The following is a 24,633-nucleotide window of genomic DNA, read 5'->3' as shown; positions in this document are numbered from 1 at the left end:
TATACCCGTCGAAAAATATCCGTTTTTAATGTTTAGTTTGATGAACTCCTAAATATGAGACGCAGATCACCTAGCCCGTTCGGCTAAATTACATGCGCAAGCATGGCCAGCACGCAATATAGCGCAACATTGATACAACGAAAAGCTATCCAAAATTTACAGACTTAAATTAGATCAGAATTTACGTTTATAATAGATACATTTTTTTAATAAAATGAGGTCAGAAGTAACAAAGTGCAGAACAAATGTGCAAAATGCCTCAAGTGCACAGAAACAAAACACAAGCCAAATAGTTAAATCAGATAACCCAGAGTGATTTATAAATAAAATAAAATAAATTATTAAAAGAATAGAAAAGTATAGCCATAATATAATTGCCAGCTTTTTCTTTTAAATGTAGAAACAAAGAGGCAATGGTTTATTAACGAAGAAACCTCCGTGTAGCCCGGTCACAGGGGATGTTGGATTTATTAACGCATTTTAAAAATATTTATTGAAAGCTGTTACTTCACATATTATTTGCAGCATTATCATAATATGCTGTATATTAATATATTGTGAGAAAGCTGTTATATGTGAAATCAGATAATGTGTGCACCCATATACGGCCAAAATTGAATGATCCTCATTTCATAACATCTGCGACGATTCGACTGTGAGATTGGTAGTCGAATCAGGCTTCTCCTATCGATGCATCGAATCTTCGACTATTCGGGGTCACCCCTAATTTAAACATTAAACGCAAACCAACATTTTTATTCACTGTTCTTTTTATTAATTTTACTAAAGGACTGTTAAGGTTTCTACACAATATCTCGTAATCACTTTTCAGTTCCAAGTTAACACACAGTCGGTGACACAACAATAGTCTCATCATCACAGATCATGCAGTATTTACAGGTTAAACGTATTCACTTTGTAGACACACAAGTGCACACAGCAATGGGAAAGGCATTGGGTGATCCACATGTACACAAAAAGTCACTCACACTTAATATGCACATAATTATTATTAACTGCACAAAAATACAAAGATCATCACAATTTCAATCCTTCTTTAAAAAAATCTCTTATTAAAGGTCACCTAATATAACTTTTCGAGACGGGATATTAGTCTTCGGTGTCCCAAGAATGTACATAGTTTTATGTCCAAATACCCTATAGATCGTATTAGACCATGTTGAAAGGGTGTGCAGGAAAAAGTGCTGTTTATGTGTGCGTCGTTTTAAATGCAAATCAGCTGCTGCTTTCCTTCCAATTGACCTTTCCCTACACCGAAAATATACACCGTTTTTAATAAGTCAATCACCTTCATTGTTCATAATGACCATGCAGTAACGAATTCTGTAAAGAAGATTTAAAATGGAAACTGTGGTCTTTGAATGATTGTGGGCGGAGTCTGTGCAAAGTGACATCAGAACACAGCAACAGCTCGTCCTATGAGGTTTTAGAGGATAATTTTAAAAAACTGGGCAGGTTTTTATCATTACAGGGTGGTTGCGCATACACAAGCGACCCAAAATTATGTGCAACATATAAAAGTATTTTTTTATATTAGGTGACCTTTAATAAACCAAGGTCACATCATGACAGAAAAATAGCTTTCAATGTCTGTTTTTTTGCAAAAAAATTGGATGTCTGAAAAAAATATGTACATATTTTCTTTTTCAAACTGTCACTTATTTTAGTTTAACATTTTATTAACATTAAATCAGGAAAAAGTGTATTGGTATGTTTTCTATTCTTGGAAAAAATGCCATTTATCCAGAAGAAGAATGTTTAGCTTAAAGAAACATTACTAAAATGCAAGCAAAGAGGAATGTTAATACAGGTGTAAGTTACAGAAAAAACACTCATACTATCTATACCTATAAGTTTTTAGGAGACAGATGTATTGTAGAAAATAAGCCCCATCTCATGGTAAATAAAAGATGCACCCAAACCACCCACCCACCTTCTTTTGTCTCTTTTTTTTAATTTATATTTAAAACATTTTACTCAAAAGTGAAAAGAAGAAATTTTTAAAGGTACAGTGTGTAATTTTTAGAAGAATCTCTTGACAGAAATGCAAAATAATATACAAAACTATATTATCAAGGGTGTATAAAGACCTTTCATAATGAACCGTTATGTGTTTATTACATTAGAATGAGCCGTTTTTATCTACATACACAGAGGGTCCCCTTACATGGAAGTCGCCATTTTGTACCGGCATGTTTTTACAGAAGCTCTTAACGGACAAACTTTTTTACTAAGTTGTCTCTGGCGATGACATGTTTGTCCGGTGGTGGCTACCGTAGCTTCTCTATGTGTTTCAAAAGAAAGAAATGAGAAGTGGACTGAGCCTTTGGTTGCAATTCGCAACTTCGCCACTAGATGCCGCTAAAATTTACACACTACATCTTTAAAAGCAACAAGTCTTGAAAGTTAACACCCAAGCATCACACACGTACAAATCAGGCAATTGATAGACATATACAGTATTGCAGACCTTACCACCTGCCTGTTGGACTAAGTGCCACAACGGAAAACTCTGCCATCATCACGTGATAGGAATACATTTTGGCACACAGCATATTTTATGGATTTGGCTGCACGTATAAAGCAACCATAAAACTGTGCATACAACAACAATACTTCATTATCAACCAGCATTCAAAGGAGGCACAAAATACTGCAACAACTATCTTTAGGTATATCTGCTATCCTTATTGCACAAGAAAAACAAACGTTCACATATGGACCTCTCTGGCTCTAATTTTTAACGGCAGATGCGAAGCCTAAGATTTATATATTTTTAATAATCATCAGCAAAGATCTGCCTGTCCGGTGTAAGATTAATTATAACGTGCAAACGAATAGATAATACCTTTGTCAAATACTGTCCCTATGTTCCCCACTAAATCACATTTAACTTTTTCTATGCTGGAATTTGAAACGTTTTTTTATGCAGATGATTCAGGGCATTTCAAATCACGTTGACTGGGGGACACAAAAATTACTTTCCCATTCGATCACCCTCCTCAATAGCCACGTTGCAGTGATTGTCTACCCTAAACGGCATGCGTTTATCTGATTGGTAGTGTGGTTATCTCACAGCTCAGGTGCATACCAGTTGTGCAAAGGCCCACATAACCATGATCAGTACATAAAAACATCACACATCAACTGCCACACAGAATGAAGGAAGACTGCTCGCTCCTCGCCAAACCTTGGAGTAATTGAGAAGGGTGTGTATTTATGTTTTTAACAGAGGATAAGGCTGAAGTCCAGCCCGGTCTTAAGGGGGGTGCCACCTGATCAACTCACTCACGACTTCCAAAGAGCTGAAGGAAAAAGAGGAATATGTAGACGACATCCATGTAGAGGCAGATCGCTCCGAACACGTGCTCCTCTGGGTTCAGAGAGTACCGTCTGTTGCCAATCAACAGCTGCATATCGAACGCCAAAAACTAAAAGGGCGACAAAAAGGACACACATTACCATTAACAACATCCCATAGTCAAAATTGATCATTATTATTACTTGTTTTTATGCCAAGCTTGTGACCCTTTGCAAATTTTAAGTCTCATCCTTATCTCCTTTTGGCACTTATGTGCATTTTATTTTCATTTGCATATTTTTTGTCTATTTACAACACATCGCCCTCTTGCAATTTCATTGGATGTCTTTTAGTGCCACTCTCGTTTGTCGGGACGGTCAGCACATAATTAGTTAAAAAGTACTAACCAGGGTGAAAACCAATGCGCCAAATCCAGCATAAGCAGTGTGCATCCATGGTATCTGAAAAGACACAGGCAGATGTTTTAGCGTACAATGCTGTTGTATAAATCAGGGGGTTTCAAACATTATGATGCCAAGGACTCCCAAATATAATAAACCTTTTGTGAGGGACAGTAATTTACATATTTTTATGTACAATAAATATTTGATTGGCTACAATTACCATAAAGCTAGATGTATAAACCTGAAGACATTTTTAATTCAAATGTATTTGTACTGCAGCAACTACAGCAGCTTTAAAAATAATTGTCTGACAAACCCCAGTGAGATAAACGGGACACTGAGAAGTAAAACACACTAGAAAGATACAAAGCAAATAGGGTGATTCTCGCGAAATTAGACTTATGAGGTGTCATGAAACATTTTGATAAAAAAAGTAAATGCAAAGTAAGAGTAACAAAATAAGAAGCATACAGTTACAAACATCTCTTCACGTACTGTTTTGCACATGATTTCGAATGACATCATACAAACCAATTTTGTTGTTTTTTTCCACATTTTATGGGAAAATGTTCATTACCGCAACATGTCCATGACTGGATTTGGGTTCTTTGACATGGAAATATTTATAATTAAAAAATCTAAAAAATAAAAAGCTTGAGTGCATGTTATACTATAAACATTTACAGTAAAGAAACATGTGGTATTTGGTGATCATTGGTAAGTGTAGATACAATAATAAAGAATGTAAATGTGTCCAAAACCAATTTTCTCATCCTCCGCAACAATTTTCAATCATTGTTTAAGCCCTCGAGGAACTAACATTAAAAAAAAATATTGGAAAAGACATAATTGACTGTGACACTTAAGATGGCTACCAGGTAAGCAGTTCTTATTTTTTCTCTCCAGATAAAAGTTGAAATGTTGTTTGTCTTAGTACCTTGACAACTTTTTAGTTCTCATTACCGAAACATAAATTTGTAAATACATATATTTAATGTAATATCATGTTGCGGTAATGATAATTTTTGATAATGATAATCTAAAAAATGTAAATAATTCTATAGGAAATATGCTTTAAATCCTCTAAAAAGAATGGTTATAGTAAGTTCTGAGTTCAGACCTTAATCTTATATGTGCAAAATGTCTTCAATGGCTTTTTAAAAATGTTGATGCTGGACACGGATTTCGTGAGAATGGACACTGGATTTCGTGCAAACTTCATAGCGATGTACACCAAAACATCTAATAGAGGTTTTGCAAGCAACTTACATATCCAAACGGTGCAGTGAAGAATAGCAGAAGACCAGTTATCATCAACACCATCATGAGGGAGAAAAGTAATCCGTGACGGCTGGTGAAGTCAACCTAGATCAAATAACACAACGTTAGAGCAAATGAACTAAAATGTCACATGGGAAATGAGCAGTTTTTCAAGGACAAAATGAATTCACCCTGGACTGGAAACAGAAGAGCGTGATGGCCAGACACACCAGAGCTGTGATACCTATACACATCATCACCACTTTGGTATTATGGTAGCTGTCAATAAAAATAGAATAAATTATTGATATCATATACATATGGTTAAAGGAATAGTTCACCCAAAAATAAAGAATAGCAATAGTCCATAATTTAGTCATCTTAATGCTTTCCTAGGTGGGCACGTGCCCATAATGCCCATTGGACAATCCGGCGCTGCCTAGGTGCACCGTACTTTCTGGACTATAAGTGCACCGGAGTATAAGCTGCATCAAAATGCGTCATTAAGACAAAATAACATATATAGGTTGCAGTGGACTATACGTCACATTTATTTAGAAAATTATTTCACAAAATCCAAGCCGAAGAACAGACATTTAATCTGGAAAGGCAAGTTATTCAACTAAACAATAGCAGACAGAACAGCAGGCTGAATAGATGTCTGTACGTTAAAGTAATATTATCAGTTATTTAAACGATAAACCATAGCATACAGAACTTACCTGGAAGGTTGAATAGGCTAAATTAACCGAACAAGCCTACTAGCGTGAAGTTCGCATCATTCCACATTACTGAATCCATTGAATTACATAAATACAGAAGCAGCATATGGCGGACTCTCACGGCTGTAGACGTGCTTTATGTCTCTTGCCTCATAAATGTCAAAATTAATTCATACTGACTTACAAGGCACACCTGAATATAAGACGCAGCACCAGCCAAGTTATGAAAAAAAAAACATGGCTTATAGGCCGAAAAATACGGTATATAATTTTCATTACTGGGTAAATGATTCCTTTATTCGTAGTGCTGTTACAATTAATATTAATTATTATAGTACCTTACTTATCATTAAAAATATCTTCCCTAAACGTTTCCACCTGCAGTAGTGACTCATATATTTTTTTCTGTATAAAATTAAGTAAAACATCTTACCTGGCAAGCATGCCTGCCATATACGACATTGCCAAAGTCTGCAAAGAAATACGGCCTTCACTCAATTTCATTATTTATTTTGTGAATTAATGATGCAATAAGAAAGCATTACTTACAAAAATTCCAAGAAGAATCATGTTGGTAGGAAATCTTCGTCTGTACATGTAAGACAAACACACACATTAAGACATGGATGATAAACAACCAAACAGCTGCTAACACTGCTAGGTGCTGGAACTAAAAAGTCCAAGACTAAATTCAAAAAGAAAGTATCCTGTTACCGTGCATTTGAGCTGCATACAAGCATCAGGTAGGTTCCCATAAAAGTCATGCTGGACAAAATAAAGCATCATTTTTATTCACAGGTTAAAAGACAAAATCAACAAGCAATGTGTTTTAGAGGAGGAAAAATGCCACTTACTATGAGGTAAGATAAAACACCCTATTGTATTGAACAAACTTTCGGACAGGCTCGCTGCAGAAGTCAAGACAGAACGATAATATATGTCAGTGCGGATCTTTACACAGGCCGAAATGACCTAAAGCATACATGTCTTCTCTTTTAATGTGTGTACCACCTACCAAAATGTGAAGAGTGACACCACACTAAACGTAACCATGAGCTGAACCATGAGGATACAGAAGACCTTAGAGAAACATATATAAACCCAATCAAGCTTTGACCTTACTCAGTCAATATTAAAAACATCAAGACAGAATGTTATTTACATTATGTAACAGTAAATCACAAAAAATGACTTTAGCTGGTTTGCAGAGATTGCACTACAATCTCATTAAAAGATACAGACTGTCCAAAGATGCAGATTCCATATTAGTATTTCCATAATGCTTGACGGCAGATCATTGCACTAAAAAAACCCTGAATGAATACAATCTTACCTTTCTGATGAACATGCGCCGGATATTCTTGTCTTCCCAATTGTTCACATTAAGACCATCAAAGCTACTGCTGGAGCTCGGATCAGAGAAGGGTGAGGACATGTCTGCAGCGTAAGCATTCGAATATCCAGGACCTTAAAGAACAGACAGCGTGAGGTTGAATTGAACTGAATTGAAAAGGATTAGGACTCTTTAATAATGCAGCACACTAAGGTATGACGTTTGCATCTATATCCAAACTCTGCCATATAAAGTGACTCACTGGGACCGGGATGCACATATGCCCAGCTGGGATGCATGGGCATGGCTGTAGGGGGCATTGGGGGTGGCTGACTGGCATAATTCAAGTTTCCAGCTCTTAGTTCTTTATCTCCTGCTGTAGCTTCAGCATAGCTGGGTGGTGCTGCCGGCAGACTCATGGTCTACTGTAAAAGAAATCATTGGTAAGATATACAATCTGACAAATTATATCGAAGGACAGACACTAAAATTGTTATTTGAGTACACACGAATTCATTATAGACCTGTAACTGTTTTACTTTAAAGCATTACCATACAAAATAGTTGGCTTTAAATTATTCTCTATCACTGGAGTCACGGGTTGATGCATTGTCTTGTTTTCCAAATGTAAGATACTGTAAACAGTGAACATCACTTTAGCCACGCGTTATGATAATCTGAAGAACCGCCAAACGCACGTGACATTTAACATTGTGTTACCATAAACTATACACCTATAAGACTGAAGTAAACTGTCAGGTCAATTCAACAGCAGAGATAAAACGTTTAGTCAATACTGATGTATGCTGAAAGCCGTTAGCTTAACGGTAACTTAGCTAGCTCGTCGATTATACTTTATAAAGCCTTTATGTCATGGACTTATTAAAATAAAATTAACGTTGTTAAAATTCACGTTAAAAATCTGACTGACACAAATTGCTTGGAGACTAAGCACTGTTACAATTTACCTTACTGTAACAATCGCGGTCTCAAGTAAAAACAATGAATTCGACAGCGCACTGACGTACATCCGGTGTTCCCGGAAATGACGACAACGAATGATAAAGAACAGGGCTGCGTTCAGCCCCGACAAAACGTTGCACAACGTTTATTAAACTGAAACGGTGATGCATTGAACACTCTGTTGTGATGACGCAAGAGTTGCAACTACGGTAGCTGAGAGGCCATTCTTTGTTATCTTCTATAAATGTTTTGAAGCCTGATGAAATCGTTATAAATGTGTGTTTCATACTGTAAAATACCCTCGATGTTACAGTCACTGACCTTGCCGTCCAGAATGAAAGACAACATTCCAACTTGAAGCCATTGAGCGAGCTGTCTCTTTACTATCGCGTGGTTTTATACATCTTGCCTCTGATTGGGCTGACATTTCGGACACACCCACCAAACAAGAGAAAACGCTTCTAAAACCAGGGGCACGTTCAATCTCACACCGGTGCACAACGATTTGCTACGGTTTCCGGGTTGAACGACATGTTTCCTGGAAACGGTGTGCAACGGAATGCAACAGGTTTTAGAAGCGTTTTCTCTTGTTTGATGGATGCTCACGACACCGTTCAACCCGGAAACCGTAGCAAAACGTTGTGCACCGGTGTGAGATTGAACGTGCCCCAGAAGTGTGATTTTAAAATAGATTTAAAGTTATTAAATGATTGCCCTTCTGATTTTGTTTCTTTTGAATATATATATATATATATAAAAAATATGTATTTATTTTCTCGTCATTGCCTTATTTCTATGTTCTTCCACCCTTTATGCATGTATTTTATTAGATACAAATGTTAGATTTGTAACAAGAGTTTGTATTGTACCCATTTTGTTTGTAATTGCTTAGTAAATATAATAAAAAAACTAAAGATTTAAATGTTCTTAAATGTTGCTTTATTACTTTAAGTCTGTTAAGATAAAGGTTGTGGGATTATATCATATATCACGTAAATAACCTGCACTTTATTATATAATAAACCTCAAAGCAATGCTTTTATCTCTTCACTCAATAATGAATGAGCATGTGTTTAGGTCTAATTTAGGTCAAAATATTCACAAAAGGCTTTATTTACATATAATAGAAATGATACTCGTATCTTCCCTCAGAGGTGAGAACCAGATTTTATCAGGATATTTCAGAAATCATTTACATGTTAGAGACTAAAGCATACAAGATACATTCTGTAAGATATTGCACTTTCATTCAGATTTTGAAGCATTAAGATGACAAAGCATAGGCCATATCAATAATGTACCTTTTTATTCATACATTTCACTTCAAATACAGCTTTAAACATATTTTGACAAAATAAAAAAACTCATCAAGAGTGCTTGATGTTAACGTTTATATTTCAGCCTTTGTCGAACATATACGTCTGATCTCATAACAGAGGAGGGTTCCAACAAAAATATGAAGTGCACGACCATGATCTTAATAGGTATTTCAAAAGATAAGTCCAAATACTATAATGCTTATTAACATACATAAGTGTAACAAAGGTGGTGCTTTGACTGCAGTCTATCTAACATGCTTGTATTTATTGATAGAGCGATATTCTGCTTGGCAGGGGTGTTGGAATTGCGTTTTACGGGACTTTACTGGCTATAAATCATGCATCTGTTTGTCAATTTTAGATTTCAGATGTTCCTTGTAGGCCAGAATGCCCTTGTTCCATTTAGTGATGGTCTGCTTTTCACAAACCCAGATCTCCTGAGCAACCTAAAAAGGAAACAAGGTAAGATTAAGTCAAGACTTCAATGTCAGATTCTTTACACAAAATAATAAAATCTACACAGTACCTGCTGAATAAGCCTAAAGTCGTGGCTGACCAGCATCATTCCACCCTCGAATTCATTGATCGCTTCGGCCAGAGCATCGATGGTTTCAATGTCAAGGTGATTGGTGGGCTCGTCAAGAAACAGCATGTGTGGGTTTTGCCAGGCCAGCCAGGCAAAGCAGACACGGCACTTCTGCCCATCAGAAAGATTCCTAATGGGGCTCACCTAGTAAAAGCGAACAGATCATAATCATCAAATCAGTAAATTCATCAGTAGCCGAATCATATCTCCATTACAAGCAATTTCAAAATGCACACCTGCTGTTTGCCAGTGAGCCCATAGCGGCCAATGATCTTCCTCATCTCCTCTTTCTCCTTTATGTCAGGGTAGCATTTCATCATGTACTCCAGAGGTGAAAGGTCAAGCTCCAATTGCTCTGTCAGATGCTAAATAAAGAATACCCATATGCAAACAGTAAATTTAATATCGATCTAAAACAAACATGAAATTATACACACAGTAAAGTCAACACACCTGATGATACCTGCCAATTTTGACATGGGAGTGCTTTCTAATCATACCATCAGAAGGCAGGACCTGAAAACAGATACTTCATTACATTCAGGTACAAAATACAGGAAAAAAAAAAATAGTCAAACGTAGCAATTTACCTCTCCAGTAAGAAGCTTTAGCAAAGTAGACTTCCCAGCACCATTTGGCCCCACAAGGGCCACCCGTGTATCCAGATCAATTCCAAACTCCAGTTTCTTATAAATAAATGGCTATATAAAAAGAAGACGGATACATTAAAACTTGATCGTCAAAACCGTAAAGGATCTCTGTGTAGAAAGGGTACAGAAAGCAAAAAGATTGTTCGTACCGTATCGTCTGAATACCTAAAGCTGACATTTTGAACCATAATGACAGGAGGGGGGATCTTCCCACAGGGATGAAAATAAAATGACAGGGTCTGAAAGAAATAAGCACATGGTCGTCCATTATAGGCTTTTGGGTAAGCATATTAAAATGAAGTACACACTCCCAGAGCATTCTTTGCCAAACCAAGACAACAAATACTACAAAGAAACAAAATAGATGCAATTCTTACTTTGTCATTCACAACACGCTCAGTCAGGCCTGAGGCGACCATCTTCTGTAAGGTTTTCTCTTTGCTCTGGGCCTGCCTGGCCAGCTTGGCAGAGCCGTGACCAAACCGTGCAATGTAGTTCTGAGGATCGACAGGGGAAATGTTATGACCAAAGTCATTTTAAGTTTGGAGAAGCTCATAAGACAGAAACCCATTTAGTCTTATGCTACAAAATACTTGCTTTCATGTGCGTTATCTGGTCCTGTTCCCAATTAAACCGTTTCATTTGATTCTCTTCCAGTTCTTCTCTGGTCTTTATATATTGGTCATAATTACCCTTTAATGCAAAAGAGATGAGGATTTTAAAAAAAAGACTTTGCAAAAACACAAAGGGAAGGTGGATTGGTGCCCCTACCGTGTAATATTTCAGCTTGCGTTGGTGCAGGTGAATAATGTTGGTACAAACGCCATTGAGGAAGTCCTGAGAATGGGATATTAAAACCAGAATTCTTTTGAACCTAAAAAACAAAGAAACAGCTGGACTCAACCACTATGAAGTAAACCATTTTACCCACAGTAGATTTGCAAATAAATGCACCTGCGTTAACACCAAACGTAAAACTGAAAAAAAGGGTTGCACTGATGGATCAGCTATACGCTTCGGTCTAGTTTTTGTCAACGCTCCATCCGTACACAGAACAAACTGCTCGACGGAAGAGCTACAATTCGGCCTTTTGTTTACATCATGTCATCAGCAACAACCCACAGTAAACATACAAAAACTCTCATTTTCATAACAAGGTTTTCAAAAAAATATTACTTACTGACTGAGCTCTTCCTCCAGCCACACACAAGCATCCAAGTCCAGGTGGTTAGTCGGCTCATCCAACAGCAACATGAAAGGCTTCAGAAACAATGCACTGATAAAACACAACAAAATTCAATGATTCTCTAATAAAATCAATAGCCAAGAACACACGGACACAAATCTACAGGGATCAGATAATACGCTTCAGACAGTTTTTGTCATTGCACAGTTACAACATGGCAACTGTGCTATCATTCGGCCTTTTGTTACATCATCTCCCAAAAGCTACGAGCAGATGACATTTAACACTTACCGAGATAGCGCGACACGCATCCTCCAGCCACCGCTGAAGTCTTTGAGTTTCTTCTGCTGCATGGCGGCTGTGAAGCCCAGACCGTGGAGGATTCGCGAGGCCCTCACCTGTGCTTTATCAGCATCCAGCTCCTCCAACCGCTCATACAACTCCATCAGCTTCTCACATTCAGCTAATGAAGCAATGAGGGCAAGTTAAACAATGCATGCTTCTAACATGCAATAAAATAAATGTAAAATGTTTATCACTTTTGTGCCTTAGCCAAGAAATTCCTTAAAACAACATTGTATTAAGGAGTCTTCTGAAGCCAAGATGCTCAATGTACCACGGCTAGGAAAGGAAGCTGTTACAAAGCAGTTCCTATGAAAACGTGGATGTTCCTAGTAGACTTGACAGTTATGTTTAAATAGTTTGTTCACCAGTAGGTTAGGAAAGCCTTTTCCACTAAACTTACAGTCCTCATGAGCGAGTCTCTCTGCCTCTTTCTCCAGCTTAATCCTCTCCTCATCTACCTCCATCACACACTGCAGGGCTGTCTTTTCACTGGGTGCCATCTCACGGGTAAGGTGGTAAATATCAATGTGCTCTGGAATGGGTACCTCTCTGTGGCCAATCGCTGACAACAGCATGGACTTTCCTGTACAAAAATAAAAAAAACTCAGAATGTCACTACCATATATCAAACTTATACAGCCACCTAAAGGACACTATCCAGAAGATACAGGAATTACTATATTTAAGGGGAATTTCCTGTTCCATTGAGACCAATAAGACCATAGCGACGCCCAGAGTTGAGCTCCAAACTAGTGTCACTGAGCAGCTCTTGTCCGTGAAAGGTGAGAGACAAACTGCTTATGTGCACATCGGTGCTGTTGGGATGAGATGCCAGCACACCCGTCACTGCCCGTGCCTCAGTTTTCTTTAATTCGAACTCATCCAACTCCTTTGCTAAACTGTCAACCCCTGCAATATAGAGGATCATGCATTATTAGAAATGCACATGCCAACAAGTGAGAAAACTAACCAAATTGACCCTGCTTTTGAAAACCAGGCTAGTCCAAAATTTTACTGAAATTAGGATCATTAAAGTTGATTTCAGTCTTTGACATGACCTTATTCAGTCTCGATATTAAATATATCATGGTTATATTTTCAAACGTTCTTTAAATTATGTAGGATGACTTTAGTTAAAAAATATTAAAGGATTAGTCTATTTTCTTCAGAAATCCAGATAATTTATTCACCAACATGGCATCCAAAAAGTTGTTGTCTTTCCGTGTTCAGTCGAAAAGAATTTATGTCTTTTGAGGAAAACATTCTAGGACTTTTCTCATTTTAATGGACTGTAATGGACCCCAACACTTAACAGTTTTAATGCAGTTTAAAATTGCAGTTTCAAAGGACTCTAAACGATCCCAAACGAGGCATAAAGGTCTTATGTAGCGAAACAATTTTCAATTTTGACAAGAAAAATACAAAATATGCACATTTAATCCACAACTTCTCGCCTATCTCCGGTCCTGTGATGCGCCAGCGCGACCTCACGTAATTGCGTAATGCCGTAGAAAGGTCACGTGTTACATATATGAAACGCACATTTGTGGACCATTTTAAACAATAAACTGACACAAAGACATTAATTAGTATCATTCAACAAAACAACGTTGGAATGATCCTCTTTCTCCACACTTATAAACACTGGGGCGTAGTTTCGCATACATCATCCGTGACCTCTTGACGTGATGACATATTACGTGAGGTAGTGTTGTCAAAATTATCGATATTTCGATAGATATCGATACTGAAATTTTAAAACGATTCCAATACTCGTGTCCCGCGGAATCGATACTCCGAGACGAGCTGCGAGTTGTTTTTTATGTAACTCTGCAAACACCAGCTGCACGCTCTCTCTCTCTCTCTATCTTTCTTTTAAACGGGCCAACGGCGCCGCACACACAGTGCACGTGAATACAGTGCTCCGCCTCCTCTCCTCGTCTCGTCCGCTCTGGTTTAACAGTAGTACAAGAAAGCCAAGCAGTGTTGCTGTGTGGAGGTTTTTTCGGATGTGAGTCAAATAAACATGCGAACCCGAAGGACACAAGTGAAGTAAGCCAAATATGCGTTGCTACAGAGTCGCGTGCTAACCGCGCTAGCAAAGCACTGAAGGACCGACACGCCGACGAGAGATTGATAATCATCCCAAACTATTAATTCTAGACTTTCCAAGTTGTTGTTAATATGCGTGTGGTCACGTTTTGCCTGTAATGATTCAAGTTAATACAATCGCCTCACAGTTATCAGACTTAGGAAATTAGACAGCATTTTAGCTGACAAGAAAATACTTTTACTGTGATAAAAAGTAAATGAACCCAGATACTGTTGTGCTTTAAGTTCACAAAAACACGTCATTTATTAACCCTCATGTCGTTCATTGAGGTATATTTTCATATTTATACTATAATCTGTTTATCATATAAATGTTAATGTATTAACATTAACAAACAAAAAGCAATGCATTTGTTTAAGTACTTGTTTATCTTTTTTACTATGCTAATGCTCACTAGAGAAAAACTCAGATAATGCTGCTAAAATTATTCTTTTTTTTACCTTGAATGCCATTGCTCTAATTTACTTTTTATATTTTGATATATTTTATATTTTGCTTAAATGTTTAATATATCTGCTGTTCATATATGTTAATTTATTAGTGTGTTATATGATTAGAATGTTGTCCTGTTTTTAATATAAAGCACAGCAATGAGATTTGAGAGTGTTTCTCCCTTTTCAGAAAAAGTATCGAAAAAGTATCGGAATCGAAACCATTGGCATAGTATCGGTATCGAACCAATAATTTTGGTATCGTGACAACACTAACGTGAGGTCACACTGACGCGTCAAAGGACAGTGATAGACGACAAGTTGTGGTTTAAAAGTGCATATTTTTAATTTATCTTGACAAAAATGACAATCGTTTCGCTAGACAAGACCCCCACGCCTCGCCCGGGATCGTTTAGAGTCCTTTGAAACTGCAATTTAACTGCATTAAAACTGTTAAGTGTTGGGGTCCATTAAAATGAGAAATATCCTGGACTTTTTTCCGCAAAAAACACAATTTCTTCTCGACCGAACAAAGAAAGACACCAACACCTTGAATGACATGGTGGCGAGCAAACCATCTAGATTTTTTTAAAGAAAATTGACTAATCCTTTAAGGTGGGTTTTTGCAGGCAGGGTCAAAAATGGTAGTTCAAGACTGACTTGTTGAATATAGACTTGTTTGTTTTACCATTGACTTCAGATGACCCGTTCTGCTGAACTTCAGGTTTCTCCTCTCCATTTACTTCATCTCCTTTCTTTGTGCGCTGACGAGCTTTGGCCGCTTCCTTCTTCTTTGCTGCCTTCTTTTTGGCTAAATCCGACGGCATTGCTGAACTGCAAATCCCAGGAACACCACAACCCTGAAAATCTAGAGGAAAAAAAAGAGTTGGGTTTGCCAGTGGGAAAATGGTCTTATGCCACATTTCATTTTCCTGAATACATAATGAAAACGCACTGCTGTACAGTTGGAGATGAAACACTGGGTCATCTAGATAAGGATTATTTCTTGAGAATTCAATCATCGTGTGTAACTCACTTGTGTACGGTGATGATTTAACACACAAAGTACATAATGTTCCTAAACATACAAATCAACCAGAGCCAGATTTGTCTAGCCAATGTACGTTTGTCGGCTTGTTAAAAGGTCTAGCATCAATCGAGCTATAAACAGCAGAGGGCAGTGAATGGGCTCACGTGTACTTCAGTACTTTTCCCTGACGCAGCGTAGACGATGGCAATGATGATGGCGGTACAATAAAAGATGCCTTAACATGTATTTTACATGATTGCATTATTAAAGTATTTTTTATATCGCGATTAAAACAAAGTACACGAACACTGTTGATTTACCTCTAAAAATCACCAGACACTGCGGCTATCCAGCGAATTATCGGGATCCGTTTATTCTAAAGGCCTGAGAAATGTGCCCCATGCTAACTTTAGCCATATAACAGCCATGGTTCGCAGATTCCTAGTAAATCTTGCCACTAGGACACGGATCAACATCAGTTAACAACAAAATGTGTGATAACACAGCTTATCTAAATATTTAAAACGACACTTTCGGCTAAAAGTAGTTTAGCGGACGCGAGGTTCATTGTGTGCCCACGAGCTAGCTCATATGCTAACAACCGGCAAAATGAGATTGATCGAAAAGATGTCCGACAAACAGAACTAACCCCGTAACGAAGGATAATATATTTTATAAACACTGAAATAAGTTGAAACTGACAAAAACTTAACAACAGAGTTATTAGATCAGACTGTTATTTTACCTAGTTTCTCTTCCTGGTGAGTGATGGAGTGCTAGCAGCAAAGCGGCAATCTCATGGCTCGCGCTACAAGCGGCACTAGGCGCGTGTCGCCAATACCGGCTCACCAGCCAACCAGATGTCGACACGTCATGACGCTCCACCTATTTATCAGCATGTGGGGTGTCAGGCAGTTTGCTCAATGCAGTTTGCTCATCAGACATAGGCCGTTTCTTAATCCCAAGGCTGCAGCCTCCGGAGGTTGCATTTGCAGGCTGCATACGTCACCAATCCTGGTTTATTTATGTAAACTGAGCATTACAATCGCAAGCCACAAATCCCATTGCAACAATTTACAATTAACCAAGAATAATTGTTAACTTTATAATTGTTAATATTCTGACATTAGACAGTCTTAATGACGTATGGAGCCTACAAATGTGACCTTCGGGGGCTGCAGCTTTCGGATTAGGAAACGCCGTTATGTAGCCTATCCCTTATTAGTCACCAAAATTGACTAACATTTAATAACTCACATAGCAGTAGCTAATGCTGATACAGAGATTATATGTTGTCATTAAATCTAAAAAAAAATTACACGTAGAATTTGGAATAATTAAGAAGAGTGATCAAAAATAGTTAAGTCATTTAAAATGTATAAAATTTAAGTTGTCCGTAACAGACCTTCATTTGCACATTTCCCTTATTTATTTATTTAAAAAAAAGGCATAAATAACAAAACATTTTGTGAATTGTGAATGTTCATTGTTTCTACATTTAAATAACACCTGCCTATATTTATGCATAATTTAATACTCCTGGTTTGTAAATAATGTATTACAAAAATGTATGCAAAAGCGCTTAACAAAAGCAAAGAAAAATCCATTAGAATGAAGTAATTTATTGACATTCAAAAGGATAATGCAATTGTATTTAACCTTTGGTTAATGCTTCATGTGTATCCTCAGTGCTTTATTTAAGGCATTAAGATCATGCTTAACACTAAAGTTAGCACAAAATAACAATCATGCAACAAGCATTATTGTATCCTACAAACACATTTTTAAAAAAATTGCTTTACTGGAGTGTAGAGATGATGACATCTTCAAACATCATTTATAAACACTTCTTATAAGCAAAATCAGAATGATTTAGTTTATCATAGCCTGAATTTTAACTTCCATATACAGTCAGTGCTTCTGAAATTATGACAATAGATGTCACTCTTATTGCAGATAAAGATTTCCAGTGGATTTCTTGATGATCTCTTTTGAACAATGCAAGTTCACAAGCAATAACAAACACAAAGAAAAGCTGCAAGCAGAACGTGACATAATATTCAAACATGTGCTGTGAAAAAACAACATTGTACTGTAGATGTTGAATGTACATTTTTACATTTAACATATCATGTTTTTCGGTAAAAAATGTTTCTCAGTCTTTAAAAAGTTTTATTCATTTAATTTTTACCCTTTCAATAGTTGAATTCTGTCAGCAAGTGAAAAAACGCACAACATCAGTAGCATATCGGCATTTTATGTGCATCAAAACATAGATCTAAAAACAATTACAAAAGCTGACTGGTTTACAAATTTTAACATTCTTTTCAAGCCACATTTTTAAGGTCATTTTGACAGTATATACACACGACTGTACATTAAACATACATTTAAAAAAGAACAATGACAACTTTATACATCCTCCAGCGTCACACATCCTCTAATGTCGCAGTCTTACTGGTTAAAATCAGTCCATGGATTAAAACAGAAGAGGTTTTCCAGGGAGGTGGTCTGTTTAAATGACATCAGATTAATAGACCAAACCACATAAAAAGAAAGAAATCACTATCAATCCATTCTCAGAACGGTTTAGTATTTAAGTATTTCGCATTGCCAAAACTTGTTCAAGCTCTTGTCTTCGTTGTTGAATCTAGGTGAAGGAAAAAAAGAGTCCAATTTTTGGATTATGCATTCACATTTATGCATCAGGCGACTTGACAGTGCATTCACAGATTTAAACATCTGATCAATTCATGAGTTTCGTAAAAATTTGTATTGCATCATTCTTTCCTTTTATTATATAATTTTTTTAAGGCACTCTCACCTTGCAATAAAAGTAGCGACTGACTGCTTCTTGAGACCAGGGTTGGTTATAAAACTCGGCTCTCCGTTCTTCCTCCGGATTTCCAGCTGTATCTGTCATCAGCTGTATCACAAAATGAAAAAAAAAACAATTCATAACTAAAACGACTTCAGTTATAAGGCATTGTCATCTTAATATAGTAGTTACATCCTTTAACCACTAGGTAGAGGCATTGTTGCAAAAGTGACTTATTTTGGCTGGGAGGGACACTCCACTTTTTTGAAAATATTCTCATTTTCCAGCTCCCCTAGAGTTAAACATTTGAGTTTTACCGTTTTGGAATCCATTCAGCTGATCTCCGGGTCTGGCGGTACCACTTTTAGCATAGCTTAGCATAATACATTGAATCTGAATAGACCATTAGCATCACGCTCAAAAATAACCAAAGAGTTTCCATATTTTTCCTATTTGAATCTTGACTCTTCTGTTGTTGCATCGTGTACTGAGATCAACAGAAAATTAAAAGTTGCGATTTTCTAGGCAGATATGGCTAGGAACTATACTCTCATTCTGCCGCAATAATCAAGGATGTTGCTGCCGTAACATGATTGCAGGAGGCACAATGATATTATGCAGTGCCCGAAAATAGGCCTCATGATAACTTTCAATAGTGTTCCTTTAAGCCTGTTTCTAGGTTTAATATAAAATACATATTGATAAATAATAAGTTCACATAGGTGATATTTATTATAGTATGGACTCTTCATGACAATAGGTTTAAAATCACCTTAAGGTCCCGGTTTTGGGAGCAGATCCAGTCTTGGATGTAGCCCTTGGGGTCCCTGGAGAAGCTGAGCATGAAGTCTCTTTGAATCTTCAGCTGGTTTATGGACTCAATCGTTTCATGGATCTAAAGAATGAGATGTGATGTTTTAAGAGGATGAAGAAGGCACAATCATAGCATTATGATCTTCTGTGGATCCTCTTAAACGGCATGTAGTTTCAGACAAAACAGCAAGATCTCTTTCACCCTTGAATGATGAAGCGGTTTATCTGACCTTGTTGTCTAAAGATGCAATCTCTTGATGATTGGCTGTGGACAGCAGGAATCCACTCATTTGACTCTTAAGAGGATCATCGACTTCAACATCAATGTCGTAGCAGGCTGTCTTTTTTTGGTCATTTGAATCAACACTGATAAAAGAGAAAATTTGGTTTAACTTCAAAGATAAGCAGGCCTCCTAAAGGTTCATTAAGTTTTGAAATGATACTTGAAATCAAACATCTTTAAGCTTAATCATATAAATAAAAACATAAAGAAAGATATTATAAAATATGTACAGATGTAAAATGCATGCAAAATCTTTCACTAATGGTCTGAGACTTCCCGATCTTAATTTCCGTTCTGAATTAACGAGTAAATACCTAATAATGTGATTGATCACAATGGGATCAGGTGGCAGCAGGAGGTTGGTCAGTCGCTGTGGGATCTCACAGAACTTCAGACGAGGACAGTCAAAGATCTTTTGCAAAAAAGTAACTTACAGTGAATACATCTGCTATCAGCTAACACATTTGAACAAATGCCTATGACATGATGACAGTCTTTAACAAGACAGATTGCCGTACCTGCTGGAAGTATTTGTCACAGTTGATGTACTCTTTCTCATGAGGGTCCTGCAGTTTGTTGGTTTTGACGTACTGCCATAATGCCTGAATGATGCAGGAGCGGGTTTGAGTGTGGATGCCCAAAAGACGTGCAAGGCGTGGGTCCAATTTAAACTGGGGAGGCTGATATGGACACAAACACAAGAAAATTACATTTTTAAAGTCACCATGAAAATAAAATGCAAAAACTGTAATTTGTTTTGGAATATTGTGGTATTTTTTTTTTAAATGACTTATCTGTGAGCTTCATTTTTTTTAAAATTCATGTCCCCCCATAATCTTTAATCAAAAAGGCCAATCTCCTCCCCTCCTCAAAACGATCTGTCTTTACTTCCGGTCACATGGTATGGCAGGTGGGCGGAGTCGGGAAGAAGATCGCTTCGATTAGCGATTAGAAACACGACCCAACTTCAAACGATCTAATCAGATCTCGATGGACAAATCCAACCCTGCCTTATTTATTATATAAAAAGCTGTTTCACTCGGATACACGTCACCACGTGGAAAATATTGCAATCACTACTTCTGTTTCATGGCGACTTTAAAGGTAAGATGCGAAGGGCTCAGATCCAAAAGCCACCTTTGTCAAAAATTTCAATAATGAAATCATCCAAGCACTCTCTGCATGTATTGTATGCTCTTTAAATACTTTCGCTTCAAATCTGCTTAATCCCGGCCACAGGCCATTTAGAAAAAACAGTTTGTTGGCAGAATCCGCTAAATGCCACATACATTTTTCAGCAAAGTGCACAGAAGACGAGAGTGAAACGACTGTTGATCGCATTCAAATGTGGGTCCCTTGTGAGTACTTGGACCCGAATACAACAGGAATGTGACAGGAATGTGACAGCCACATGCATCACAGCTTCCCCTAGTGTGTGCTTCTTCAGTTTCTTAATTTTTACCTTTTTGAATCATTTGCAGTTGTCGTTCGTTCGCAATCGCTTGCATCTTTAGTGAATTTGCAACTGTTAACGATGTATTGTCCAAAGAAGTGAATTTTTTGTAGAAGTGGAGGCTTTTGCCAAAAAAGCTTGCATGCACTTAGAGGGTTTTGCAGTAAAAGACAGTCAAATTTGTTAATCCTGAGTTTCACCAACCCTTAATCCCATCAACATTACACTGTCTCACTCAGACCATTTAATTATCATAAAAATGGGTTCACACCTTAGGCTTGCCATTCACCTCTGACTCAGACCCTAGGTCCAAGCATAAGCAAAGAGCACCAACTCAAACAATGGAACAAAAGGTAACAGGGCCACAGTTACCTGGCTATTTTCTTTCATATTAAGATGAGACAGGAACTTGCCAGAACCCCCTTACATGATCATTTAGAGGACAGTGTTACTTGGTTTTGCTCTCAAACATGATTAACATATAAATGCAATAAGATAAAGCCAATGACTCTGTAGAGCAGTTTGTCCATTTAGGGCTACTGTAAAACATGACGGTGACTTCCATGTAAGGGGATCTGCGGTGTATGTACAGTGAGGAAAATAAGTATTTGAACACCCTGCTATTTTGCAAGTTCTCATACTTAGAAATCATAGAAATCACAATGTATGATTTTTTTAACTATTTATTTGTATGATACAACTGCAAATAAGTATTTGAACACCTGTCTATCAGCTAGAATTCTGACCCTCAAAGACCTGTTAGTCTGCCTTTAAAATGTCCACCTCTACTCCATTTATTGTCCTAAATTAGATGCAGCTGTTTGAGGTCATTAGCTGCATAAAGACACCGGTCCACACCATACAATCAGTAAGAATCCAACTACTAACATGGCCAAGACCAAAGAGCTGTCCAAAGACACTAGAGACAAAATTGTACACCTCCACAAGACAGGAAAGGGCTACAGGGAAATTGGCAAGCAGCTTGGCGAAAAAGGTCCACTGTTGGAGCAATCATTAGAAAATGGAAGAAGCTAAACATGACTGTCAATCTCCCTTGGACTGGGGCTCCATGCAAGATCTCACCTCGTGGGCTCTCAATAAGAAAGATGAGAAATCAGACCAGAACTACAGGGGAGGAGCTGGTCAATAACCTGAAAAGAGCTGGGACCACCGTTTCCAAGGTTACTGTTGGTAATACACTAAAACTTCATGGTTTGAAATCATGCATGGCTCGTAAGGTTCCCCTGCTTAAACCAGCACATGTCCAGGCCCGTCTTAAGTTTGCCAATGACCATTTAGATGATCCAGAGGAGTCATAGGAGAAAGCCATGTGGTCAGATGAGACCAAAATATAAGTTTTTGGTCATAATTCCACTAAACGTGTTTGGAGGAAGAAGAATGATGAGTACCATCCCAAAAACACCATCCCTACTGTGAAGCATGGGGGTGGTAGCATTATGATTTGGGCGTGTTTTTCTGCACATTGGCGACTGCACTGTATTAAGGAGAGGATGACCGGGGCCATGTATTGCGAGATTTTGGGGAACAACCTCCTTCCCTCAGTTAGAGCACTGAAGATGGGTCGAGGCTTCCAACATGACAATGACCCGAAGCACACAGCCAGGATAACCAAGGAGTGGTTCTGTAAGAAGCATATCAAGGTTTTCGCGTGGCCTAACCAGTCTCTAGACCTAAACCCAATAGAGAATCTTTGCAGGGAGTTCAAACTCCTTGTTTTCAGCGACAGGCCAGAAATCTGACTGATCTAGAGAAGATCTGTGTGGAGGAGTGGGCCAAAATCCCTCCTGCAGTGTGTGCAAACCTGGTGAAAAACTACAATAAACGTTTGACCTCTGTAATTAAAAAAAAAGGCTACTGTACCAAATATTAACATTGATTTTCTCAGGTGTTTAAATACTTTTTGTAGCTGTATCATACAAATAAAGAGTTAAAAAAATCATATATTGTGATTTTCTCTCACAGTAGTACGGTGGCCCTGAAGTGCAAACCACAACAACAAATTACTAAACAACAACAACAAATTAAAAAACACTACAACAAATTAAAAAACACTGCAACAAATTAAAAACAACAACAAATTTAAAAAACACTACAGCAAATTTAAAACCACTACAGCAAATTAAAAAACACTACAACAAAATAAAAACAAATACAAAATAAAAAACACAACAGCAAGTTTAAAAAACACTACAGCAAATTAAAAAACACAACTACAAATTAAAAAACACTACAACAAATTAAAAACACAACTACAAATTAAAAAACACTACAACAAAATAAAAAACCATAACAAAATAAAAAACACAACAGCCAGTTAAAAAACACTACAACAAATTAAAAAACACTACAACAAAATAAAAAACAACTACAAAATAAAAAACACTACAACAAATTAAAAAACACAACAACAAATTAAAAACATGACTACAAATAAAAAACACAACTACATTAACCTACCGGAAGAGGTAGGTACCAGTGGGCAACATGAGACATCGCTGATTGGACGACACTGCAGTTCGGCTTTTGAACCGGAAGTTATTTTTCCTGTAGCGCGTGGTTTGGAGAGGAGAAAGAACAGCAAAATGTTTTGCCAAAACTGCGGAAAAGAACTGGTTGAGCTGTCCCCGAACTTTTGCAGCGGCTGTGGCAAAAGGCTTAAAGAAACATCTAACGTTACCATCGGAGACACCCAACAACCTTCGAATAAGAATAGTGTAATGCTTACATTGCTTGTGGATGTAACGTTAGCTTACTACTATTGTTAGCGGTTTCCAGACCGTACCCTTAGCCGCCCCAGCAGTCCACAAACTGCAGTGTCGTCCAATCAGCAATGTCTCATGTTGCCCACTGGTACCTACCTCTTCCGGTAGGTTAATGCAGGGGCGTTGCCAGTAATGGGCCAGGGCGGCACTGGCCCGCCCACATAACTCCCTGGCCCGCCCAGGCAAGTTTAATCAAAATACATTTTTTGTTTATTTTTATTATTCCAATGTATTTAAGAAAATATATTAATATAATCCGGATTTATTGTTGACCGGTGTGTGTATAAAATAAAATGGAGTTGTTAAAGCAAGTTGTAGGAAGCCTCCGGAATGTAATTGGTTGCTAGGAGTTCTGACAGGTAGACTCTGTGGGGAGCGACGGGCTCTGGCAGCCAGCCAGCTAACTTGCTAACTGCTTTTTTAGCTAATATCAAAATTGCCACAATGGCTAAAGTTTCTTTAATGTGTTATTTAAAAAAGCAAGAGTTGAGGAAGACGATACGCCACTGCCTCCATCTGCCGAGTCCTACCAGCTCAGTTCTTCAGACACATCAACCCACAAGGCGGCTAGTCAGGCGCGCTGGTGGCGCCGGTTGCCGCTTGCTCCCTGGCGGCAGTTCCAGTGCGCTCTCCCGGTCAGACTGACACAGGATGACCCGCCGATCTAACGGCAATTGATGAACTACGTACAACCGAATTTGAATCCACGAGTACTACTCGCCTCAAAAACCTGTGCCTTTTGTTTTTTGAAAAATAACTCTGCGACTCTTTGGACTATAATGAGATAATTTCTGTTTTCAACATTAAACCCAGTCGTTT

General features: G+C 37.7%; 3 protein-coding genes and 1 non-coding gene across 8 annotated transcripts in view; all 4 read right to left on the bottom strand.

Annotated features, from left to right (window-relative positions):
• Window positions 1–752: 752 nt before the first annotated feature.
• On the bottom strand, window positions 753–8,163 carry faim2a (Fas apoptotic inhibitory molecule 2a). 3 transcript variants are annotated; one of them, XR_012372646.1, is made up of 13 exons: window positions 8,010–8,163; window positions 7,304–7,466; window positions 7,042–7,175; window positions 6,724–6,788; window positions 6,563–6,616; window positions 6,423–6,473; window positions 6,258–6,297; window positions 6,142–6,179; window positions 5,178–5,265; window positions 4,996–5,091; window positions 3,730–3,783; window positions 2,813–3,452; window positions 753–2,780 (listed from the first exon to the last, which is right to left on the bottom strand). XR_012372646.1 is itself a non-coding variant. In XM_055201874.2 (12 exons), the coding sequence occupies exons 2-12, from the start codon at window positions 7,458–7,460 to the stop codon at window positions 3,306–3,308; spliced, it is 924 nt and encodes a 307-aa protein (XP_055057849.1). In that variant the 5' UTR covers window positions 7,461–7,466; window positions 8,010–8,163; the 3' UTR covers window positions 753–3,305. The 3 variants fall into 3 exon arrangements, 2 of the variants coding, with proteins under 2 accessions (XP_055057849.1, XP_055057850.1); XM_055201874.2 differs by having other exon boundaries at window positions 753–3,452; XM_055201875.2 differs by having other exon boundaries at window positions 753–3,452; window positions 8,015–8,083.
• A 1,123-nt stretch (window positions 8,164–9,286) lies between these two features.
• abcf2a (ATP-binding cassette, sub-family F (GCN20), member 2a) lies at window positions 9,287–16,566 on the bottom strand. The gene is made up of 15 exons (XM_073874483.1): window positions 16,410–16,566; window positions 15,323–15,502; window positions 12,791–12,999; window positions 12,491–12,677; window positions 12,037–12,208; window positions 11,740–11,835; window positions 11,331–11,433; window positions 11,157–11,252; window positions 10,937–11,056; window positions 10,709–10,798; window positions 10,500–10,610; window positions 10,363–10,425; window positions 10,146–10,274; window positions 9,850–10,053; window positions 9,287–9,769 (listed from the first exon to the last, which is right to left on the bottom strand). Exons 2-15 carry the CDS (start codon window positions 15,459–15,461, stop codon window positions 9,653–9,655), a joined length of 1,836 nt encoding a protein of 611 aa, XP_073730584.1. The 5' UTR covers window positions 15,462–15,502; window positions 16,410–16,566; the 3' UTR covers window positions 9,287–9,652.
• LOC129443535 (small nucleolar RNA SNORD89) lies at window positions 11,554–11,671 on the bottom strand. The gene has a single exon (XR_008644197.1). It is a non-coding gene; the product is annotated as a small nucleolar RNA SNORD89 (small nucleolar RNA).
• A 700-nt stretch (window positions 16,567–17,266) lies between the features above and the next one.
• The window catches only part of smarcd3a (SWI/SNF related BAF chromatin remodeling complex subunit D3a), a 69,771-nt gene continuing 62,404 nt past the window's right edge, over window positions 17,267–24,633 (bottom strand). For all 3 annotated transcript variants that reach the window (XM_055201867.2, XM_055201866.2, XM_055201868.2), the window contains 6 exons: window positions 20,097–20,258; window positions 19,893–19,990; window positions 19,526–19,661; window positions 19,255–19,377; window positions 18,489–18,590; window positions 17,267–18,314 (listed from right to left, as the gene is read on the bottom strand). In XM_055201867.2, coding sequence (XP_055057842.1) covers window positions 18,261–18,314; window positions 18,489–18,590; window positions 19,255–19,377; window positions 19,526–19,661; window positions 19,893–19,990; window positions 20,097–20,258 — 675 coding nt within the window. In that variant the 3' untranslated portion in view covers window positions 17,267–18,260. The remainder of the gene's footprint in view (window positions 18,315–18,488; window positions 18,591–19,254; window positions 19,378–19,525; window positions 19,662–19,892; window positions 19,991–20,096; window positions 20,259–24,633) is intronic.

Source organism: Misgurnus anguillicaudatus, chromosome 2 (assembly GCF_027580225.2).
Source record: "Misgurnus anguillicaudatus chromosome 2, ASM2758022v2, whole genome shotgun sequence".
Classification (NCBI taxonomy): Eukaryota; Metazoa; Chordata; class Actinopteri; order Cypriniformes; family Cobitidae; genus Misgurnus; species Misgurnus anguillicaudatus.
This window is presented reverse-complemented; position numbering and strand designations above follow the sequence as displayed.

What these genes read in the sequence shown, in the direction of transcription:
- faim2a (XM_055201874.2), bottom strand. Translation starts at nt 7,460, where the DNA reads ATGAGTCTGCCGGCAGCACCACCCAGCTATGCTGAAGCTACAGCAGGA. An exon ending in ATATGTGCATCCCGGTCCCA is followed by an intron (nt 7,176 to 7,303) that starts GTGAGTCACTTT and finishes CTGTTCTTTAAG; the next exon opens with GTCCTGGATATTCGAATGCT. An exon ending in GTGTCACTCTTCACATTTTG is followed by an intron (nt 6,617 to 6,723) that starts GTAGGTGGTACA and finishes TGACTTCTGCAG; the next exon opens with CGAGCCTGTCCGAAAGTTTG.
- abcf2a (XM_073874483.1), bottom strand. Translation starts at nt 15,461, where the DNA reads ATGCCGTCGGATTTAGCCAAAAAGAAGGCAGCAAAGAAGAAGGAAGCG. An exon ending in GCAAGCTGAAATATTACACG is followed by an intron (nt 11,253 to 11,330) that starts GTAGGGGCACCA and finishes TTTGCATTAAAG; the next exon opens with GGTAATTATGACCAATATAT. An exon ending in ACTTTAGGCTTATTCAGCAG is followed by an intron (nt 9,770 to 9,849) that starts GTACTGTGTAGA and finishes TTTCCTTTTTAG; the next exon opens with GTTGCTCAGGAGATCTGGGT.